Here is a 20,012-nt window from a genome sequence, read left to right on the forward strand (position 1 = left end):
GCCATACTGGAATTCAAAATGGCTGCCAATCCCGTGGTCAGATCTCTTGGATCCGGCAATTTTTGAAATCAGCGCCCAAAAATACCCCTACATGTAAAATTTCATACTATCCGCCGGATGTGAGCATCTCGACCAATTTTGGCTACATTCTGCCCTACTATATCCGTTAGGTGCTGCTCAAAGAGGTTCTATCTTGGTGCTGCTTCTGCTTCGCTTCTCCACGTTTGCCGTCTCCGATCGCGAGCGACGACAGCAGGAATTTTCTAGAATGTTGTACCTGGCAGGGACCGCGGAACGTTTTTCAGTGAGGGGGGGGGGGGGGGGGGAGGCTGCCGGACTGGGGGTGTCATGGTCAAGCCCCCCCCCCCCCCCACCCCACTTTAGACGCACCGGCGTAGCCAGGATGATGATCGGGTGGGGGTTACTATGCGAGGGCCTAAGGAGCGACGGGGGGGGGGGGGGGGGGGGGGGGAACAAACTGGGAGGGCTTGTGCCGAAAGGGTGGGTTGGGTGGTGGCGCGTCGCTTTAATGGGAACACCACCCTTCGTCCAAAGCCCCCCCCCCCCGGTTTTGCCGAAAGGGTGCGTTGGGAGCGTTGGGTCGCGTCGCGTTGACTGGAACCCCACCCTTCGTCCAAAGCCCCCCCCCCCCCCCCGGTTTTTCCGAATGGGTGCGTTGGTATTTTTTCTCATGTAATATTAAAAGACGAGTTTTGAATTTATATTTAACCTTCAAACAACCATTTCAAAGAGGCTATCGTCCGGATCGGTTTACACTCTATTACCACTTGGTCTACAGCCATTTGGTCTAATAGACTGTTTAATATCAGTTGGTCTAATAACCAGTTGGTCTGGTCATCATTTCGTCCAATTACTGTTTGGTCTAATTGTTATTTGGTTTAATTACTATTTGGTCTACATTCAATTCGTCTAATAATAGCCATTTGGTCTATTTTTGGTCTAACACCATTATTCATATCATCAAATACCGATTTGGTCTATTATGAGTTGGTCTAATTCCATTTCGTCTAATCATCAAATGGTCTAAAATAAAACCAAATTTGTCCAATACAAATTTGGTGTACACATCATTAATTTTGGTCCATTGCCCAGTTGGTCTAGCCTTAGTCTGTCTATCATCATTTAGTCTACATCCATTTAGTCTAATAACCATTGATCTTATTGTCATTTGGTCTAATAGCCAGCCTCCTGGTCTAATCAGGTACCATTTGGTCCAATCATCGTTTCGTCTATATGATCAACTGGGTTATTATTATTATTATTATTTATTATTAATTTTTTTTTTTTTTGGGGGGGGCCTTTTTCTACGACTACGGACTACCCTCTGACCCTTCATTGAGGGAGGAAAAAAATATGTTCATACACATGAAATAAGATTAGGGTAAAGTTTAGGGTCCCTCGCCCCTCCCCCATGGTGCCAGGCCAGCACCCCCAGAAGCTGGACTATAGATAAGCCACTGATTATCCACATGATCCATGCCCTGTAATGTAAAATAGAAACGGATATTAGACCAAATGGATATTGGACCAATTGGACGAACTAAATATTAGATCCGGACGATAGCCTCTTTGAAATGGTTGTTTGAAGGTTAAATATAAATTCAAAACTCGTCTTTTAATATTACATGAGAAAAAATACCAACGCACCCATTCGGAAAAACCGGGGGGGGGGGTGGGCTTTGGACGAAGGGTGGGGTTCCAGTCAACGTGACGCGACCCAACGCTCCCAACCACCCTTTCGGCAAAACCGAGGGGGGGGGGGGGCTTTGGGCGAAGGGTGATGTTCCCATTAACGCGACGCGCCACCACCCAACCCACCCTTTCGGCACATGCCAACTGGGAGAAGACATGGGAGAGTGCTATCCCCACCCTTCCCGTACGAGGGAGTAAATTGAGATATCTCGTTTATATACGCATATTTGATGGAATATTCGGGAAATTACCCCCCCCCCCCAAAAAAAAAAAAAAAAAAAAAAATGATCGGGGGAACTGAGAGAGGAAAGAGTTGATAAAAAGGGGATATTTTCCTTGTACATGAGGGAACTATTGATTTTTCGGAATGTAAGTGGTGCTTAGACGGGAACTTTATGTAAGGGCGGAATCTTAGGAAATTCAGATTTAAGTGGGCGTTGTGATTTTTCCCCCGATTTCCCCCTTTTTTTCTTCCTTTTTTTTTCACGAACCAAAAGTGTGTGTGTGTGTGTGTATGGGGGGGGGGGGGGGCTACAGCCCCCCCCCCCCGTTCCGCGGCCCCTGCCTGGCGTGCCTGCGTATCGCGCATTCTTGTTCAGATACAAGTTTACACACATTGGAGCTGAGATATTATGTCCTTTATGACCCCTATGACCTTTGACCTCGTGACCCCCAAATTTGATATTTTTTTTCTTATTCTGTACGTTTGGTGAAAATCCGGTCATCCCACAACACTCTTAAAACATCCGGGTCAGAACTGACCCGGAAGGGGTCCGTTGGGGTCACACACTGTTCCGGGTCAGAAATGACAAGGAATGGGGTCAGATATGACCCCATTCAGAGTCATGAATTGGGTCAGGGTGACCCTATTCCGGGTCTTCATGACCAAATTCCAAGTCATTTTGATCCGTGACCCCAACGGACCCGGTTCTAGGTCAGTTCTGACCCGGATTTTTTTTTTTTTTTTTTTTTTTTTTTTTTAGAATGAAGTTATTGGAAGATTATAGGCCTAAGCTTATTTGTCCTTTATGACCCCTATGACCTTTGAACTTCCTTCATTCATTCCTTTTTATATTCATTTCCAAACAATAGAGATAGGTCTACCTATGTGGATACACTTCAAAACGTCAAAATTGATGGTATAGGCCCTATTCTTGTATAGCATAGTTTCACGATCAGTATAGGAATACATCTTGTTTCATTATATAGGCCTATATGGAAGTGAAATAATTGAGGGGCTGCGCTAAAAAGCGAACAATAACCTACGTTTTAAATACAAAACTTGACAAAACTTTGACCTCATGACCCCCATTTAATCGTTTCTTTTTTTTCTCTCATTATCAACCAAAGTTACCCTGTAAATTTTGTGAAAATTCGTTTGTCCGTTCTCGAGTTATCTTGTAGGCCTACACAAAATTAATATGGATACGAGATAAATATACTGAACCGAAAACGCACTCTCCGCCGGATGTATGATTATGTCCATATACTAGTATAGGTTTCACCTCCTGGCGGAGATTTCAGGCAGCCGCGAAGGTGAGTTATAGGTCTACTTAAATTATGATGTGATACAGGTGCAGAGTAAACGATAGCTAATACTTTCAACATCCCACGTGCTCTTGCAAAATGTATAGGCCTTTTGGACCCGGGAAATGTGCACTTAGTTGACGCCGAGAAAATCTAATGTGCAAACGTCTTGCCGGGAAATGTGCAAATCTCGATATTGCATCAACGGGAAATGTGCAAACGTGACGCCAGGAAATGTGCAAACGGTCAATTTTATATGTGCAAACCATTCCCTTCAACGATATTGTGTATAAGGCCTATCAATAAACTCTCTATCCAAATTAAAACCTGTCTTCGCGACCACCTGTAGCGGCCACCCGCCGTATAGGCCTATTATGATGACCTCTAAAAACAATTCCCTCCGAGAGAAAAGGCTATGCAAAGAACCTGAGGCTATAGTGGCCACCTGTCTGTAACAGCCATTTTCTTCCCGTCTCCCTGGGGGTGGTCGCTATAAACAGGTTTTACTGAAGTAGGGCTTCAATCAAATCTGTCTCTGCGACCAACTGTCTACAGCGGCCACCTGCCGTATATTATCTACGACCACTAAAAACAATTCCCTCCGAGAAAGAACCGGTATCATGGTATGATAGCGGCCTCCTGTTTGTAACGGCCAATTTTTACGTCTTATTGGTTAAAGAGAAGAAGAATTTTTATACAAACCATAGTTCGGGACTTCAGGTGCCCTGTGGGGTGTTTCATCAACGTTTGTCGGCGCTGACAACTTGAATCACCATAGTAACAGTCAGTGACCAGAGCATCTCAGCCAATCAAAACTAAGGATTTTGCTGAAATTGGTCAGCGCCGACAAGCGTTGATGAAACACCCCCAGAAGTCCCCCCTCCCCCCAAAAAAGAAAGAAAAACAACTGCACGGGAAGGGGGGGGGGGGAGAACAAATTGAGATCTTCATAGGCCTAATGGCGTGCTTCCTGCCAAGTTTAGTGAAAATCTGTCAAGGACTTTATCAAGAAAATATAAATGGTGAAGGTTCATGCGCAGTTTTAAAGTTTCACCATCTTTTAGGCACCTTATATACAAAATCGGTGCTTACCATCAACTTCTCTTCCACTGTACAGGTGATGTAGGAACCCTCAACTACTAAAAAGTGATCTCGTACCTTGATATTATGATCTATATCAATATGGTACGTAAATGCTTGTGTGTGTGTGTTTATACATTCAAGATGATTTTTTTTAAATGTGAAATAGAAATCAAATAAAGATTACTGAAAAACAAAAAGAAATGTGTGTGTGTGTGTGTGGAGGGGGGGGGGGGCTAGCTGGGCTGAGGAGGCTGCAGCCCACATTAATGTAAAAAAAAAAAAATCACAACAGAGCCCATGACTTTCCGAGAGTTCCTCATGGCAAAGCCGGGGGGGGGGGGGGGGGGTGGGGATGGGGGCGTGTGACTATAAGTGCTTTTTGTAGGCCTCAATATGCTATTTATTTTTAATTCCTATTCAATGGCTGGTCCAGGCTGGGGCGCACTGTGCGCCCCCTCCCCCCCCCCCTTTAATTTTGTAAAGGCGCCTCCCCTTCACGGAATTCCTGGATCCGCCACTGTTCAAGTTCAAGCTCAAGTTCATTATTTGTCTCTCTTCAAGTTATATCAACGACTGTAAACTCTTGCAAAAGAAATCGACACAAATATCCTTCAGAGTATGGCAGTTTGGATTTATACTGGAATATGAACTTGAGAGGTGCTGCTCACATTCATGCCTTTCTCTTTGACCTTCACATGCTAGTACTAGTATATCACTGGTCGGCTGTTTGCTCGTTGGTTTTTCTTCCATAACTTCGGCTTACAGTACATGTCAGGGGCGGATCTAGCTTTTTATAAAGGAGGGGGTTGGGGGCGGTATGCGAGGGAGCGGAGCGAGCGAGGGGGGGGGGGGGGGAGGGGAGGGTGTGGGAGGGGGGGGAGGGGAGGGTGTGGGAGGGGGGTGTCCCCCCTCCCACAGTAGGGAGAATTTTTGAAATCTGTGTGTGAAAATGGCGTTTTCTTGCACCTAAAACACCACTATTTTTGGTATAGAGGTCATTGCCATAAATAAAAAAAAATAAAATTACAAGTTTAAAAAAAAAAAAAATACGATTTTTAAAAAAATGGTCCCCGGATTTTTTTTTTTTTTTTTTTTTTTTGGGGGGGGGGGGGGTTGCAACCCCCCAACCCCCCCTCTAGATCCGCTTCTGCATGTAGGTCCTGAGGTGCCTACAGGCAATTCAACTGTAAATACTCAGTGAGCCAGTAGGGCCTATAGATTACTACTATGAGGTGCTTAAATACAGAAACTGATGGGAAAGCCACTTAGTCAAGAAATCATTACATAATGATCTTTCCTCATGGGCTTAATGATATATGACTTAAAGGTATAGCATAGATTATAATCTTCTTTTACACTATGGGAGACAGACAGAATCGGGGTTTTGCAAATCTCGTTGGATCTTGACACGAGATGGCGAACAACATGAACAAGGTGTCTGGGAAAAGACTAGTTGTGTGTTGGGATGTTACATCAACATGGCCGCGCTCTCAAGTCTTACCGGCATCCGAAGGCTGACGAATATATGTTGGGGCTTGCGGACAATTCACGCTGTAAAATTGGAGTTTCCGAATAATCGGGGCCTACATTCGTGTAATTCATGTAGACTGTGTGGCTCTGGAACCCATCACTCTTTGGTAAGGATTTTATTGCCTCATTTAAGGTCTGAAAATTTCGATCATAGTTTCCGAACGTGCACACTGTTCGTGTACAGGATTAGTATTGTACTCTCAGCGTGTTGTACATCACACATGTTCGCCTTCGTCTTAGCCCAATCAGACGAGCACACGGCGTTTTTACAGCGACTGGGAGGGAGCTGGGCGATAGGTAACCGCATGCAGCAGCGGCCCCAGTACGTACCGTAAAGGGCTCACACGGGTAAATAATTCCCCATAGAGACGTGTGTTAAAATTCAAATTTCAAAAAATTCTGTAAAATAGCTGGGAGAAATGAGGTGTTTCATCTTCACTAACCTGGATAAGTGAGATATTACCTTTCATCCATCAAAATTGCAGGGTGGGTTCTTCGGCTCAAATTCTGTCCAAGGCCAAGGGTCCGCAAAGCCAGACTACGAGTTCTTGTCACTCAAAAAATCACCTAGGCCTAACGTTAGTAATTTTCCGTACATGTACCCAATGAAATATAGTCCCCTCAAATTCCATCAGAAAAGCTTTCATCTTCCAACCAAAATGCAGTTTGTAGAGAAAGTCATACTCAATATCTACAGCTATTCAGTTTTTTGCCAAACTACATGATACATCATTGATTTTTAATTAATTTTTTTCTTCATTTATTTTGGTATCTTTGGTACGAATTCACTAACCTGGATAAGTGAGATATTACCTTTCGTCCATCAAATTTGCAGGGTGGGTTCTTCGGCTCAAATTCTGTCCAAGGGTCCGCAAAGCCAGACTACGAGTTCTTGTCACTCAAAAAATCACCTAACGTTTAACTATACACAGCCCAGTCGCGGCTGTACATACGTAGCGCGACAGGGCTGTACCAACGAAGCTCCAAACACGAAGAGGGTCCAACGATCGCATGCGATCGGATTGAATTTTGATACTTAAGATCATTTTTTTGTCACTTCAAACTCATCTGACGAACAAAATGATAATGAGACTTCATATCTATGCTATGAATATTGAAATTTAGATTTAATAACTTACCTAAAATGATGGTTATATGCAGCATGTGTGAACGGTTCACGAACGGTACATCGTCTTTCACGCCAGGCCATTTCCAATATCCGGGAGGTCACATGATCTGAATGCCCTTTCATAAGGTCGCGCTGTCGACCGTGCTGCTACACCAACACTCAAGCAGCGCATCGCATGCACGCAAAAGATTTCCGCAGAGATCAAGGCGCCATTTTGAATTCTGCAACGATGAACCCTGACGGTGTTGGGAATCCGCCAAAAAGTATCATTTTTTGGTTCCACGGACTTATCACGAGGGCTCTCAATGGACTTACGAACCTTCTGTAATACAAGCATGCACTTAAGGTGAGTAACGTTTGGTAACGTGTACATTGTTTATAAAGAACGTATGAATTTTCATAAGTTTTGTAGTTGTGTTGTGGTTCCCCACTTTGTAGGTGCCCCTTCGTTGGTCAGACGCTGTATTCGCGTAGCGTATTAACAGCGTCTGGTCAGGCTACAAACGTTAGTAATTTTTTGTACATGTACCCAATGAAATATAGACTAGTCCCCTCAAATTCCATCAGAAAAGCTTTCATCTTCCAACCAAAATGCAGTTTGTAGAGGAATTCATACTCAATATCTACAGCTCTTCAGTTTTTTGCCAAACTACATCATTGATTTGTAATTAATTTTTTTCTTCATTTATTTTGGTATCTTTGGTACGAATTTGTGAAGGGGTCTGGGACAGTCCATTTTATTTACAGGTGTGAGCCCTAAAAGGTGCCCCGCGCGCGCCGGGGTTAGGCGATGGGCTATGTTACCTTCGTCTTACTCTTGGCTTAGCTGTGTACGAGGCTGAGCTTCAAGGCGCTGAGGGAGGGCTGAGTGGAGAAATTCCACCGAAATTTTGGGGATAGCTAGTGAATGTCTGAATGCTTGTTATTTAGTAGCCCAACCAGACGCTGTTAATACGCTACGCGAATACAGCGTCTGACCAGCGAGCGGGCACCTTCAAAGTGGGGAACCACAACACAACTACAAAACTTATGAAAATTTATACGTTCTTTATAAACAATGTACACGTTACCAAACGTTACTCACCTTACGTGCATGCTCGTAAGTCCATTGAGAGCCCTCGTGATAAGTCCTTGGAACCAAAAAATGATACTTTCTAGCAGATTCCCTAACACCGTCGGGGTTCATCGTTGCAGAATTCAAAATGGCGCCTTGATCTCTGCGGAAATCTTTTGCGTGCGTGCGATGCGCTGCTTGAGTGTTGGTGTAGCAGCACGGTCGACAGCGCGACCTTTTGAAAGGGCATTCAGATCATGTAACCTCCCGGATACTAGTATTGGAAATGGCCTGGCGTGAAAGACGATGTACCGTTCGTGAACCGTTCACACATGCTGCATATAACCATCATTTTAGGTAAGTTATTAAATCTAAATTTCAATATTCGTAGCATAGATATGAAGTCTCATTATCATTTTGTTCGTCAGATGAGTTTGAAGTGACAAAAAAATGATCTAAAGTATCAAAATTCAGTCTGATCGCATGCGATCGTTGGACCCTCTTCGTGTTTGGAGCTTCGCTGGTACAGCCCTGTCGCGCTACGTATGTACAGCGGCGACTGGGCTGTGTATAGTTAGTTATTTAGATGAAAATTTGTTGTCCTGAATATGTTGGGAATAATATGTTATTCATGTGAATTGGTGTAGAATTTTGTTTGAGTTTGAAATCCCCCTTTTCCCTGTACATGCTGTAAGGCATAATTATGGGTGGATTAAAAAGAAGAAGAAGAAAAATAATCACGCTATCAAGATCGCATCCGGACAATAGAGAGATCCAGATAAAGGGAGGCCGGATGAGAGAGGTCGGACTGTACTTGAATTTGATTTGAACAATGGCAATGCTGCACACTACCAAAATTAGTATCTGAAATAAGATCCTTAATTATGAACAAAGATTCAGGCACCTTGGACTTTCAACTCTAGCATACCATAGGGCGAGAGGTGACATGATTGAAGCTTTTAAATTATTTCACGAATATGATCAGGAAGTAGTGCCTGACTTGGGTTTAATAAAAAGATGCACAAGGGGACATAGTAAAAAATTATATATTTTTCGATCACAAACCACTACAAGAAGAAATTCATTTTACATGCGTATCAGGAAACCATGGAATAGTTTACCTAGAAATTTAATAGATGCACCCAGTGTCTTCAGTTTTGAAATTGGTTTGGATAAATTCTGGGACAACGAACCTATAAAATTTAAGTTTGACACCACGCCACCTGGTCACGACCCAGCTCATCGTAAGGACTGAACCTGGATCTGAATACAGAGGCTCAGCCTGCGTTCAGAAGCTTCCATAGGTATCCATAGGTACACTACTAACTACTTAATACACTGGTCTGACGGTCCCTGACCAGTAAAAAAACTGTTGCAGCATTGGACCACTAATTTTTTCAGGAATGTTCTGACTAGTAAAAAAGAAAAGAAAAATAGAAACACTGTCTGTCCAACAGACAGGTCGGACTAGTGGGCCTACAGTAAAAAAAAAAAAAAAAAAAAAAAAAAAAAAATGGGTTTGTGTGCAGCCCTGATTTACATCATTTTATATATTCCAACATGCACACTGGCACTGGTCTGACGGTCCAGACCAATGAAAATCACTGTGGGACCAGTACATTGTAACTCTTTCAGGAATGGACTAGAAGAAAATGCAAAAAGTACATGTAGGTAGAGTATCCTACTTACCGGTACATGAGGGACGTGACAGGTTGGACCAGTAGAGAAAATGGGTTAGTGTGCAGCCCTGTGGTATGATTAATAATGTAGAAAAGCCATACTGCAATACTGACATGTTAACATGAGACAAGCGAGTGCAAGTGGATGAAAGTAAGGGTGACAGAGATGTACTGTAGATGAGAGAAGTGGATAGTACAGATACAAACATGCAATGCAACAAAACTTCAAGCCTATTTTTTGATTACTGTCATTTGTTTGTTTTAGTAATCCCCTATAAATTCCACACCCCATTAGTATTTTACAGTAACTCAACCCCAATAAAAAATGTTGCCCTCTTTCAAAATGATGAGAAAGTCTTCGTGGCAACAAAAATAAAGGGCAAGGGACATGAAAGTCTTTCCTATAAACCCTAATCCATACTCTGACACTGATACCTCAAGAGTCAGCAGGAGTATTCACCTGAACTCTATTAAATGCCCTAAAAAGCTTTTAAGTATTCACTGAAATGTATTAAAAGCTAACCCTTTTTTAATATACATGTATGTGTTGTTTGAAAGTTTGCATTTTGTAAAATACATTACATTTCTCTTGTTTTGTTTTGTTTTTAATGCTCCATTGTGTTTTACCTGTTTGTTTGTTACAGGGTCAGAAAAGGACTGTTCTTTTGAGGAAGCATGCTTCATGGAGGTAGGCAGCCAACACATATTTTGTACTCTCTTCTCTTCCTCAAGATCTCCTTGATTTTTAGTGGTTACAGGAAATCTGTGGTCACATCACTGCAGATACAGTAAATTATGTTACTTTGATGAGAGGAAAAGGAAATGTATTGGGTTTAGATTTTACTTCCTACAGTGAGATGCCACAAAGCATAACGTATTTTCAGTGCTATTTTTGTAACTGCCCTTTTGAAATTGATTTGCTTGCAATGTGGAATAAGCCTAAAAACTGCATATTATTTTTCTTCAACTTCTAATATGAGCAGAAGATGACTACATGTGTGGAATGTCATTTTTCAAATAGTAATTCATAATCAAAATCAGCTGTGAGCTATCATGTCTGAATTTCAGTGAACCATTATTAAAACATTACATAAAATCATCAAGACAATTACCGGTATGCATCAATTCGAATGTGCACAAATATGTACAAGTTCTTGTGTAGCAGTTGCTCACTGCACTGGTCCGACTGTCCCTGACCAGTAAAAATCACTGTCGGATCAATAACTATTTTCAGGAATGGACCAGTAAAGATGGAAAAACTGGGTACCTACTGGTCCGACAGACAGGTCAGACAAGTAGAAAAAAATGGGTTAGTGTGCAGCCCTGCTATATATTTGACAAAAGCTCTTGCCTTTTTCCTCAAGAGCTATTCAGTGTTGTCCCAGAAGAATACTTAAGTGTGCTGCCTTTTACGATATTCCACCAACAGCTCAGCCAAGTTTAGCAGACAATGGAAGAGGGGGTACACAACAGCAGAGTCTGACCCATCAACAAGGGAGCAGATACAGCCTCATAAGCTGATTGAATCTGAGCTGCAGTCGCTGCATCCAAGTATACGAGAGGTATATGGACAAATTGTCATATTGTTATTTTTTTTTTTGTGTGTGTGTGTTTATGCTCATGTGTATAGTGATATACACTACAGTGAAATGTAGAGTAATCTAGTAATTATATTGTTGTTCACGACTATTTGTCCTGATTAAGAGTTCAACTCATACCAAGCCCCACATAATTTTGTCCAAAAATGTTCATGCTAACTATGCTTTTTCAAAAAATGAATGTATATAACACCCATACTCATTACTCTACTTGTTTGTGGTCTTTTCTATCATCTTGAGAAGTTAAAAAGAAAATGAGTGCCTGATAGCAAAACTACACTTATGCTGTTGCCAATTGTGGCTCATAGTTATATACAGTATTTCATTCTCTATACCCTTTGCTCTTACTTTTCAGGAGCTCTCAACAGCCAGTCCTGAACTAAATGAGGTTTCTCAGTATTATTTTGATGGGAAGGGCAAGTCAGTACGTCCGATGATTGTGCTGCTGATGTCCAGAGTCTGCAATATACACAACTCCATTCCAGACAGGTAAGCCAATTTAAAGTAGTGTGCATATAAACTCTGTTTATTTGTTTGTTATTATTTGTTTTCGTTGGTTTTGTTGTGGGGGAGTTAAGTAATCATTTCAATATTTTCTGTATGAGAGATACGTCTACACAGGTTGATTTATTGTCCTGACTATTTTTCAGACTAGAGTTATATTTCATGAGCATGATTTTTATTTGCCCATTTAGAGTTTATTCAACAAATTGAGGTAGTTATTGATCATTGCATTGATGCAGCCATGCTGTGTCAGCACTGTATTTTAAGCAAACACTTTTGATCTGCTAAAATCTGCAAATTGGCTGTTTATGCTCTGCTCGTCGCCAAACAGCAGCAGTTCAGTTGATCAGGGCCCAGGGATGATAAACATTTTTGTAACATTATGATATTTGTAATTATGACTCTGGTTGAGAATTGCTATGGTGCGGATAATGTGATGCTATGGAAAAAGTGTTTCTTTCTGCAGAGCCCTAATGTTGTATGTCCTGGCAGGGATAACCTACTAATGTAGCAAGGATGTTCTGACCTTGAAGGAAATAGAATAGTTGTGAGATTAACTCCAGATTTGACTAGGAAACAGCTTTTTGTTTGTTTTTTCTCTCTCACACACAATCCAGAATCCTCGAACCCCAGCGGCAGATAGCCATGATAGCTGAGATGATCCACACGGCAAGTCTCATGCATGATGATGTCATTGATGCGGCTGACACTAGAAGAGGGAAGATGTCCATCAATGAACTGTTCGGCCAAAGAAAGGTTCCATTCAAAATTCTTTACACTTTTCTGCTTTAAAGTTTGTAAAGCTCTGTTTTGCAGATACGGACAAGAGGTTGTCTGTTATTCCTTGGATATGACAAGTGATACAAGTATCATGCCTTTTCCAGAAACAAACTTTGTAATTGCCTGCCTTTCAAAGATGATATACATTGTCTTTATCCTACAGAGCCAAAATCTTCATGCGATATTAATTTATGAACCTTGTGAAAGTCACTTCAGAACTACCACTGCAAAATATATGGAGGAAACAGTAATACTGATTATTGGCATTTTGTTATTATCTCTTCTCTAGTCCATTCTCGCAGGCGACTTTGTCCTGTCCATCTCATCGCAGGCCTTGGCGAGGATAGGAGACCCGGATGTTGTCATAGTCTTGTCAAATGTCATCGAGGATCTAGTGAGAGGTAGGCTTGTGAGAGACCTGTGGCTGCGTGTAATCACTGGTGTGTGAGTGTATTTGTGTGTCTGTGTGTCTGTGTGTGTGTATATGTGTCTGTGTGATACTTCAAGCTTTTAGGTTAATGAAGAGAATCGGAAAGGAAGAAGACAATGCTGCAACACAAGGATGTCAACACTGGAACTTCTTAATGCTGCATTGCATATGAGCATGAATGATTTCAGTGGTAGTCACCATGCAATCCTGCACACCCCTCGTCGACTAGACGTTATTACTTCATGTAGTGCCTGTATGTTGCAGATGATAGTATGTGAAATACATCATTGACTTAACACTTCATTCATGTAGTGTCTGCATATAGTGGAAGAAGGTGTGTGAAAAAAAGAGATGGTACTTCTCAAATAGATTCTTAACGAACAGGTCCAGTTATGACATGATTGTACAGCTGTAATAGTGTACCAACCATACAGTGCAGACCTTATATTATAGTAAACATTGTCATTGAGTCATGAATTAAGATTGGTAAAGCACAGGAGCCAAGATGATTGGAGAGCAAGTTTTATATGTGTTAGTTCAAAATCAGTCTTTTTGATAATAGTGAAATCATTTACTGATAAGATTTTAATAAAAATTTGTGACATAGTCCTTGGATTTCAGACAGAATTGGGAGAAATAAATGCTGTTGCAGCTTTGCTGAAAACTCTTGAATTTTCATGCACTTCTCAAAGCATATGATGCAGACTGGGTACTGGGAAACAGCTTTTAGATTCAGGTATCATGCTTGCTTCATAACCAGGCTTCTTGAACATAACTTCAAGTTTATTGTCCAAGCCGAACGAGTTCGAGCAGGGGACTATGAAACGGGCTCCGTACGTGTGTGTGTCCGTCCGTCCGTGCGTCCGTCCGTGCGTCCGTCCGTGCGTCCGTGTGTCCGTGTGTGCGTCCGTGTGTGATCAAAATCTTCAATTTGCTACTTCTCTGTCATTTATGAGCCAATTTTGATTCTGTTTGCTTTATATGATAGCACTACATGGGAGCTTTGAAACTTCTACACAGAATTTCAGTCGTGACCTTTGACCTATATTGTACATTTTGCTACAAAATGCTACTCCTTCGCCATTTCTAACCCGATTTCGATTCCGTTTGCTTTATATGATGGCACTAGGTGAGGGCTTCAAAACTTCTACACAGAATTTTGACCTTTGACTTCTTTGACCTTTGACCTTGATTTTTGACCTATATTGTACATTTTGCTACAAAATGCTACTCCTTCGCCATTTCTAACCCGATTTCGATTCCGTTTGCTTTATGTGATGGCACTAGGTGAGGGCTTCAAAACTTCTACACAGAATTTTGACCTTTGCCTTCTTTGACCTTTGACCTTGATTTTTGACCTATATTGTACATTTTGCTACAATATGCTACTCCTTTGCCATTTCTAACCCGATTTCGATTCCGTTTGCTTTATGTGGTGGCACTAGGTGAGGGCTTCAAACCTTCTACATAGAATTTTGACCTTTGACTTCTTTGACCTTTGACCTTGATTTTTGACCTATATTGTACATTTTGCTGCAAAATGCTACTCCTTCGCCATTTCTAACCCGATTTCGATTCCGTTTGCTTTATGTGATGGCACTAGGTGAGGGCTTCAAAACGTTACACAGAATTTTGACCTTTGCCTTCTTTGACCTTTGACCTTGATTTTTGACCTACATTTTGCTACAAAATGCTACTCCTTCGCCATTTCTAACCCGATTTCGATTCCGTTTGCTTTATGTGATGGCACTAGGTGAGGGCTTCAAAACTTCTACACAGAATTTTGACCTTTGCCTTCTTTGACCTTTGACCTTGATTTTTGACCTGTATTGTACATTGGCTACAAAATGCTACTCCTTCGCCATTTCTAACCTGATTTCGATTCCGTTTGCTTTATGTGATGGCACTAGGTGAGGGCTTCAAAACGTTACACAGAATTTTGACCTTTGCCTTCTTTGACCTTTGACCTTGATTTTTGACCTGTATTGTACATTGGCTATAAAATGCTACTCCTTTGCCATTTCTAACCCGATTTCGATTCCGTTTACTTTATGTGATGGCACTAGGTGAGGGCTTCAAAACTTTTACACAGAATTTTGACCTTTGACTTCTTTGACCTTTGACCTTGATTTTTTACCTATATTGCACATTTTGCTACAAAATGCTACTTCCGGCGGGGACATATATTACGCACCGCGTAATTTCTACTTTTCCTTGTTGAAAATGTTTTTACTTAACTGCATCTCAAGATAAATTGCCTGAAATCCTATCTTCTGAATTTGATTAAGCTAATGTTCATATTCAAAGAATCATTATTGTCAGAGAAATACAGATAATAAAGGAGAACAAATGTTATATAAGCTCTTGAACTTTGTGTCTGTGGTGAAACAATTAAACCAGGTATTTGGAAACAACCTGTAACCCCATAAATGCTCCCGAAGCACAATCTTAACATAGTAAGTTAGTAACATGCTTTGTACATCATTACAAACCCCCCTGATGTTGTTTCTTATATTTCAGGAGAGTTTATGCAACTTGGAGCCAAAGACAATGAGAATGAACGATTCTCACACTACTTCCTGAAAACGTACAAGAAGACGGCTAGCCTGATGGCACACAGTTGTAGAGCGGTAAGTCCATTGACAGTAAATTGGAGAATCGATGAATGTGAGATAATGAAAATTGTGTTATACCATGCCGTGAAGTTGGAAGATTTTGTGATGTGGAAACCTGGGAATTTTGTGCTCTGCTGAACTATCAAGAAAATAATGACACTCAAATATTTAGGGACATATTGATCATGTACAAAATTATCTCTATTCTGCGATAGCATCAACAAGAGAAGCTCAGTGATGTTGGCCCAACTTGTGAAAGCTTCTACTTTTACTGTATTAGCAATGTTTGTACCAGTAATGTGCCTGGAAATGGACTCAAAATCAATACTCCGGTAATGTTTGGAAAGATCTGAATGTCATCTGTGTGATCGTTTGCATATCAAGAAATAAATTACAAGCTGTTTCAGAGGGACCTGATTACCTTTCTATCATCTCTAGACTAAAGGGTATCTTCTCAGTGAGGTTAAAGTGGATATCCTATTAAAAAGATTAAAGGTTCATTCTCCCAAAGAGAAATGTGTCCAAGATCAGTGCACATTTGAGCAAAGCGAGAACTCAGTCGGACATCTAACTCAATATCCACTGCATCATCTCAGCTTTTGATACTCATTTCAGCCTCCCAATGAATGTCCTCCACAAGCTGTTAGAGGCTACTCACTAAAATTAATTCCTACCATACAATCTGACTTGGATTTCTGTTATATACAGAATCTGCCTCTGAATACAATGTGTCCAAAAGCCTACATTTGTAAATGTAATTATAAGTAAAGATGTGGGCAATTTTAGCTACATCTATATATCCATGAGAGCACCATATATCCATGATATATCCATATAGATCTATATATCCATGAGAGCACCATCTTTACCATCGTGTATTTAATGAACTTCCACAAACCATGATTGGTCTTCTTTGTCATTTTAGCATTTACAAATGCCAATGTACGTGTACGTTTCTTCTCTGTATTATTATTATTGTGCACTCCTATAAATATTACTTTAATCATTATCATTACAATGTTTTATCATTGTTTATATAATCATATGTATTCATGTGAATTGAATGGCATACATACAGGTGGCCATGCTGTCTGGAAGCAGTCAAGACGTGTGTGAGATTGCCTACCAGTACGGACGCAACATTGGTATGGCCTTCCAGCTTATAGACGACATCCTTGACTTTGTGTCTAGTGATGATACGCTGGGCAAGCCGACCTCTGCTGACCTCAAGCTGGGACTGGCTACAGCACCGGTTCTCTTTGCAGCAGAGAAGGTTGGTTGCTCCATCAAGTATTTTGTGTTTATTTTTTGCCGCCAATGAGAGCCTTGTTAGTTTACCCAGGTCTTTTTGCTTGTAAAAAGCCTTAAAGCAAGAGCTGTTAAATACTGTAAAATACAATATTTTTGAGGTATGGAATTTTTGCGAATTGGAGCCAACAGCCTTTTTTCCCGGCACGAAATTTTCACAAGTTGCCTCTAACATTCAATGTGTGTCGTGTAGACAAGAACTTTCATTCGCATTTTAATTTCTTGAATATTGGCTGTCACAAAATTCGCGAAATTAAAATGCATGCGAACATTCCTCGTTTTACAGTAGAGAAAGCAAGTCTCCCTCATCCTCAGAACGGCTGGCTATGAAAGGGGAGTACACCTTATGTTACTGTGAGAGGTTAAAGCTTATCAAAGTCCAACAGATACCTCCTCAGAAGCCAAAATGCTTGAATAAGCTTACATTGCACCTGGACAAGGCTGTACAGACTTTCAAACTTTATATGCAACATCTGGCATTCAACTACCAGCTAATGATTTGTCAGAAATCTGTTGTATTGAACATTCCTCTTGTAGAATTTGCTGTTATATTATAATATTCCATAGACCTAATACAAAGACAAATACAAATCAGTATGAATGTAGTCTTGTGCAGAAGAAGTAATCTTCGAGTTTTAGTTTGATGGAGTGTGATTGTTTTGTGCATTCAAAACTAGGGCCCCGTTTACAATGCAGGGCCAGGCCGAGCCCGGCCTCAGCTGCAGTGCTCGGCCCCGCAATTTTGTCCATTTACAGTGCCGGGCTCAGCCTGGGCTTTTAATTCAAACCTTTCATTATTTTGTCGTAGTGGCGCTCTGCTTGTAAACAAACGACCATTATTGGGAGCGCGCTGGTGGCAATTTGGTATCTCATTTGGCCCAGTTTGCGTTTACAGTGAGAAAAGGCCGGGCTCGGCCGCGGCTGAGACTACCTCCAGAGCTTGGCCAAATGCCCGGCCGATTTTGGTACCGCATTTGGCCTGTGCGTTTACAGTGAAATGAAGATCAGCCGCGGTCGAGCCCGGCCCTTTCACTCACTGTATACGGGGTCTAGGACTATCCAAAAGTAAGCCAACATTAGCTGGTTGAAAATCAACCACATTTTGTGCTCAAGAGTTTTTTTGTGCTGATCCACTCTGTGAGCACTCTTGCAGTATGAATATTTAAACACTGCATTATCTCTTTTCCCTGTGTAGTTTCCAGAACTGAATGACATGATCATGCGTAGATTCAGTGCTCCGGGAGATGTGGAGAAGGCAAGGGAGGCTGTCGCAAATGTAAGCAAAGAATTGATTCTTTTGTGTTACATGTTTAATGAATGTGCCATTCCTCATCTGAGTGGATAACTTAAAGGGCGAAGTTTTTTGCCTTGGATTGTTGGTCTGGGTTTTTTTTTTTTTCTTTTATAGAATAAAAAAAGCGTAACAAACCTTGGTGATTGTAGCAACATGTTTTTGTGAGTCACAGGACTTGTTACAAATGGGTCAGACAAACTTGCTTACAGAAAGTTGTTTCAATGTCAACCATCTGCTGTTCTTATTTGGTTTCCCATTTGAGTTTTTGCAAGGACAGGGGTAAGCTCAAAGTTGATAAACAAACTCAACCATACTGAAGCTTGTTTTGCTGTCAGTAAAGTTTGTTTTAAATGGGTTATGTGCCAAAAGAGGTATCTATGAAAAATAGCAAAATTTGTGTACTATACTAAGGCCAATTCAAATGCACTGGACCATGCCTGATACATAGTGCAAGCTACTTTATGAAATCATCCAGGTGAAATACAGGTTGCATAATTCTGGAATATTATGCTTGTTTGTTTTGTATTGCGAGAGTAATCAGTCACCATTGGATATGAGTACTCTTGTTTTTATGGGGTTTTTTTTATTTGTAAATGGTGTCTCTATGTTAGATATAGATGTTGCTTTTCATTGATACAGCTGCATTTAGTTGCTAATAAATAAATTGTTGAACATTTTCTAAAGAGCTTTGCTCAATGTACACTCTGAAACAAGAGTGTCAAATTTCCTTTGAAAGATATCCTGCAGCTTGAAGTGATCAGCCATTTGATGTCAGAAGTGGATAATGCTCAAGCATTTCAGCAGGACAGTATGAAAGTTCCTTTTGTCAATTCGCAGACTCAAAAAGTGGAGCCAGCTGTGTGAAGATAGTCGCCCTATCAGCATTTACAAGCTACTGATGAAAGACAATTTGATTTCCATCGCAATATTGATTCAAAGGGTATGACGAAGCATTGCTGCTGAGAAGTATTTTTTGAAGGTTGGATAATGTTTACCTTTTTTTTTAATCTTTTTAAAAGTTTTATCAAACATCAGGAAAAACATAACCAGGTATATTTGATTCACTAAAATGCATGCAAAAATATTCATTTCTTTTATTTCCCGCCTCTTACTTGCACGTAGACGGACAGTATACGACAATCCCGTTTCCTGGCCGAGCAGCACAGTCGAGAGGCTCAGCGACAGATTGAAAGACTGACCGACTCGCCGGAGAGGCGGGCCCTCGTCTACCTCACTCAGGAAGTTCTGTCCAGACAGAAATGAAGAGATGAAGGGCCAGGATCTCACAAGCATCTAGCAGTCTAGTCCCACTTCATCTTCTAGTAGGACACTGTAGGCAGTGGTAAAAGTCAGAGTTATTGTGATGGGAGTCCTTCCTCTTGTTGGCAACCCGGAGGAAGTGTTCTTCAGGTGTTGATGAAAGACGAGCCAGCGTGTAGGTGCTCTGAATTTTTTATTTGATTTTATAGAAGATGTAGATGTGTCTGTCGGAGTGATCCATTAGATCTTTAGTGCAGTACCCAGAGAGAACCTATGAGATGTGCTCAGAGAAAGCTGACACTCGTAGAGTGTGTTTGTTTGTGTATCTGTTCATTGAAATGAAAGTCTTCTTCAGATGAAAGCCGTCATGTATGTTATCTGCGGTAGGTGTGACGTCACATGAGTCGGATGTTGTAATTCTCCACACGGTGATGATTGAGTCATTAATGTTATCCATTGATTCATTATTGATCCGACCATGAATTCTTTCAAGAATCATACATAAAGC

General features: G+C 41.1%; 1 protein-coding gene across 1 annotated transcript; it reads left to right on the forward strand.

The window, feature by feature from the left end:
- Positions 1 to 10,199: 10,199 nt before the first annotated feature.
- LOC140237728 (all trans-polyprenyl-diphosphate synthase PDSS1-like) lies at positions 10,200 to 19,651 on the forward strand. Its single transcript, XM_072317656.1, has 9 exons — positions 10,200 to 10,403; positions 11,145 to 11,277; positions 11,669 to 11,802; positions 12,435 to 12,573; positions 12,887 to 12,998; positions 15,548 to 15,657; positions 16,721 to 16,915; positions 18,146 to 18,226; positions 19,367 to 19,651. The coding sequence occupies exons 1-9, from the start codon at positions 10,324 to 10,326 to the stop codon at positions 19,505 to 19,507; spliced, it is 1,125 nt and encodes a 374-aa protein (XP_072173757.1). The 5' UTR covers positions 10,200 to 10,323; the 3' UTR covers positions 19,508 to 19,651.
- Positions 19,652 to 20,012: the final 361 nt, after the last annotated feature.

This window comes from Diadema setosum, chromosome 14, assembly GCF_964275005.1.
Source record: "Diadema setosum chromosome 14, eeDiaSeto1, whole genome shotgun sequence".
Classification (NCBI taxonomy): Eukaryota; Metazoa; Echinodermata; class Echinoidea; order Diadematoida; family Diadematidae; genus Diadema; species Diadema setosum.

What these genes read in the sequence shown, in the direction of transcription:
- LOC140237728 (XM_072317656.1), top strand. Translation starts at nt 10,324, where the DNA reads ATGCTCCATTGTGTTTTACCTGTTTGTTTGTTACAGGGTCAGAAAAGG. An exon ending in TGCATCCAAGTATACGAGAG is followed by an intron (nt 11,278 to 11,668) that starts GTATATGGACAA and finishes CTTACTTTTCAG; the next exon opens with GAGCTCTCAACAGCCAGTCC. An exon ending in AACTGTTCGGCCAAAGAAAG is followed by an intron (nt 12,574 to 12,886) that starts GTTCCATTCAAA and finishes TCTCTTCTCTAG; the next exon opens with TCCATTCTCGCAGGCGACTT.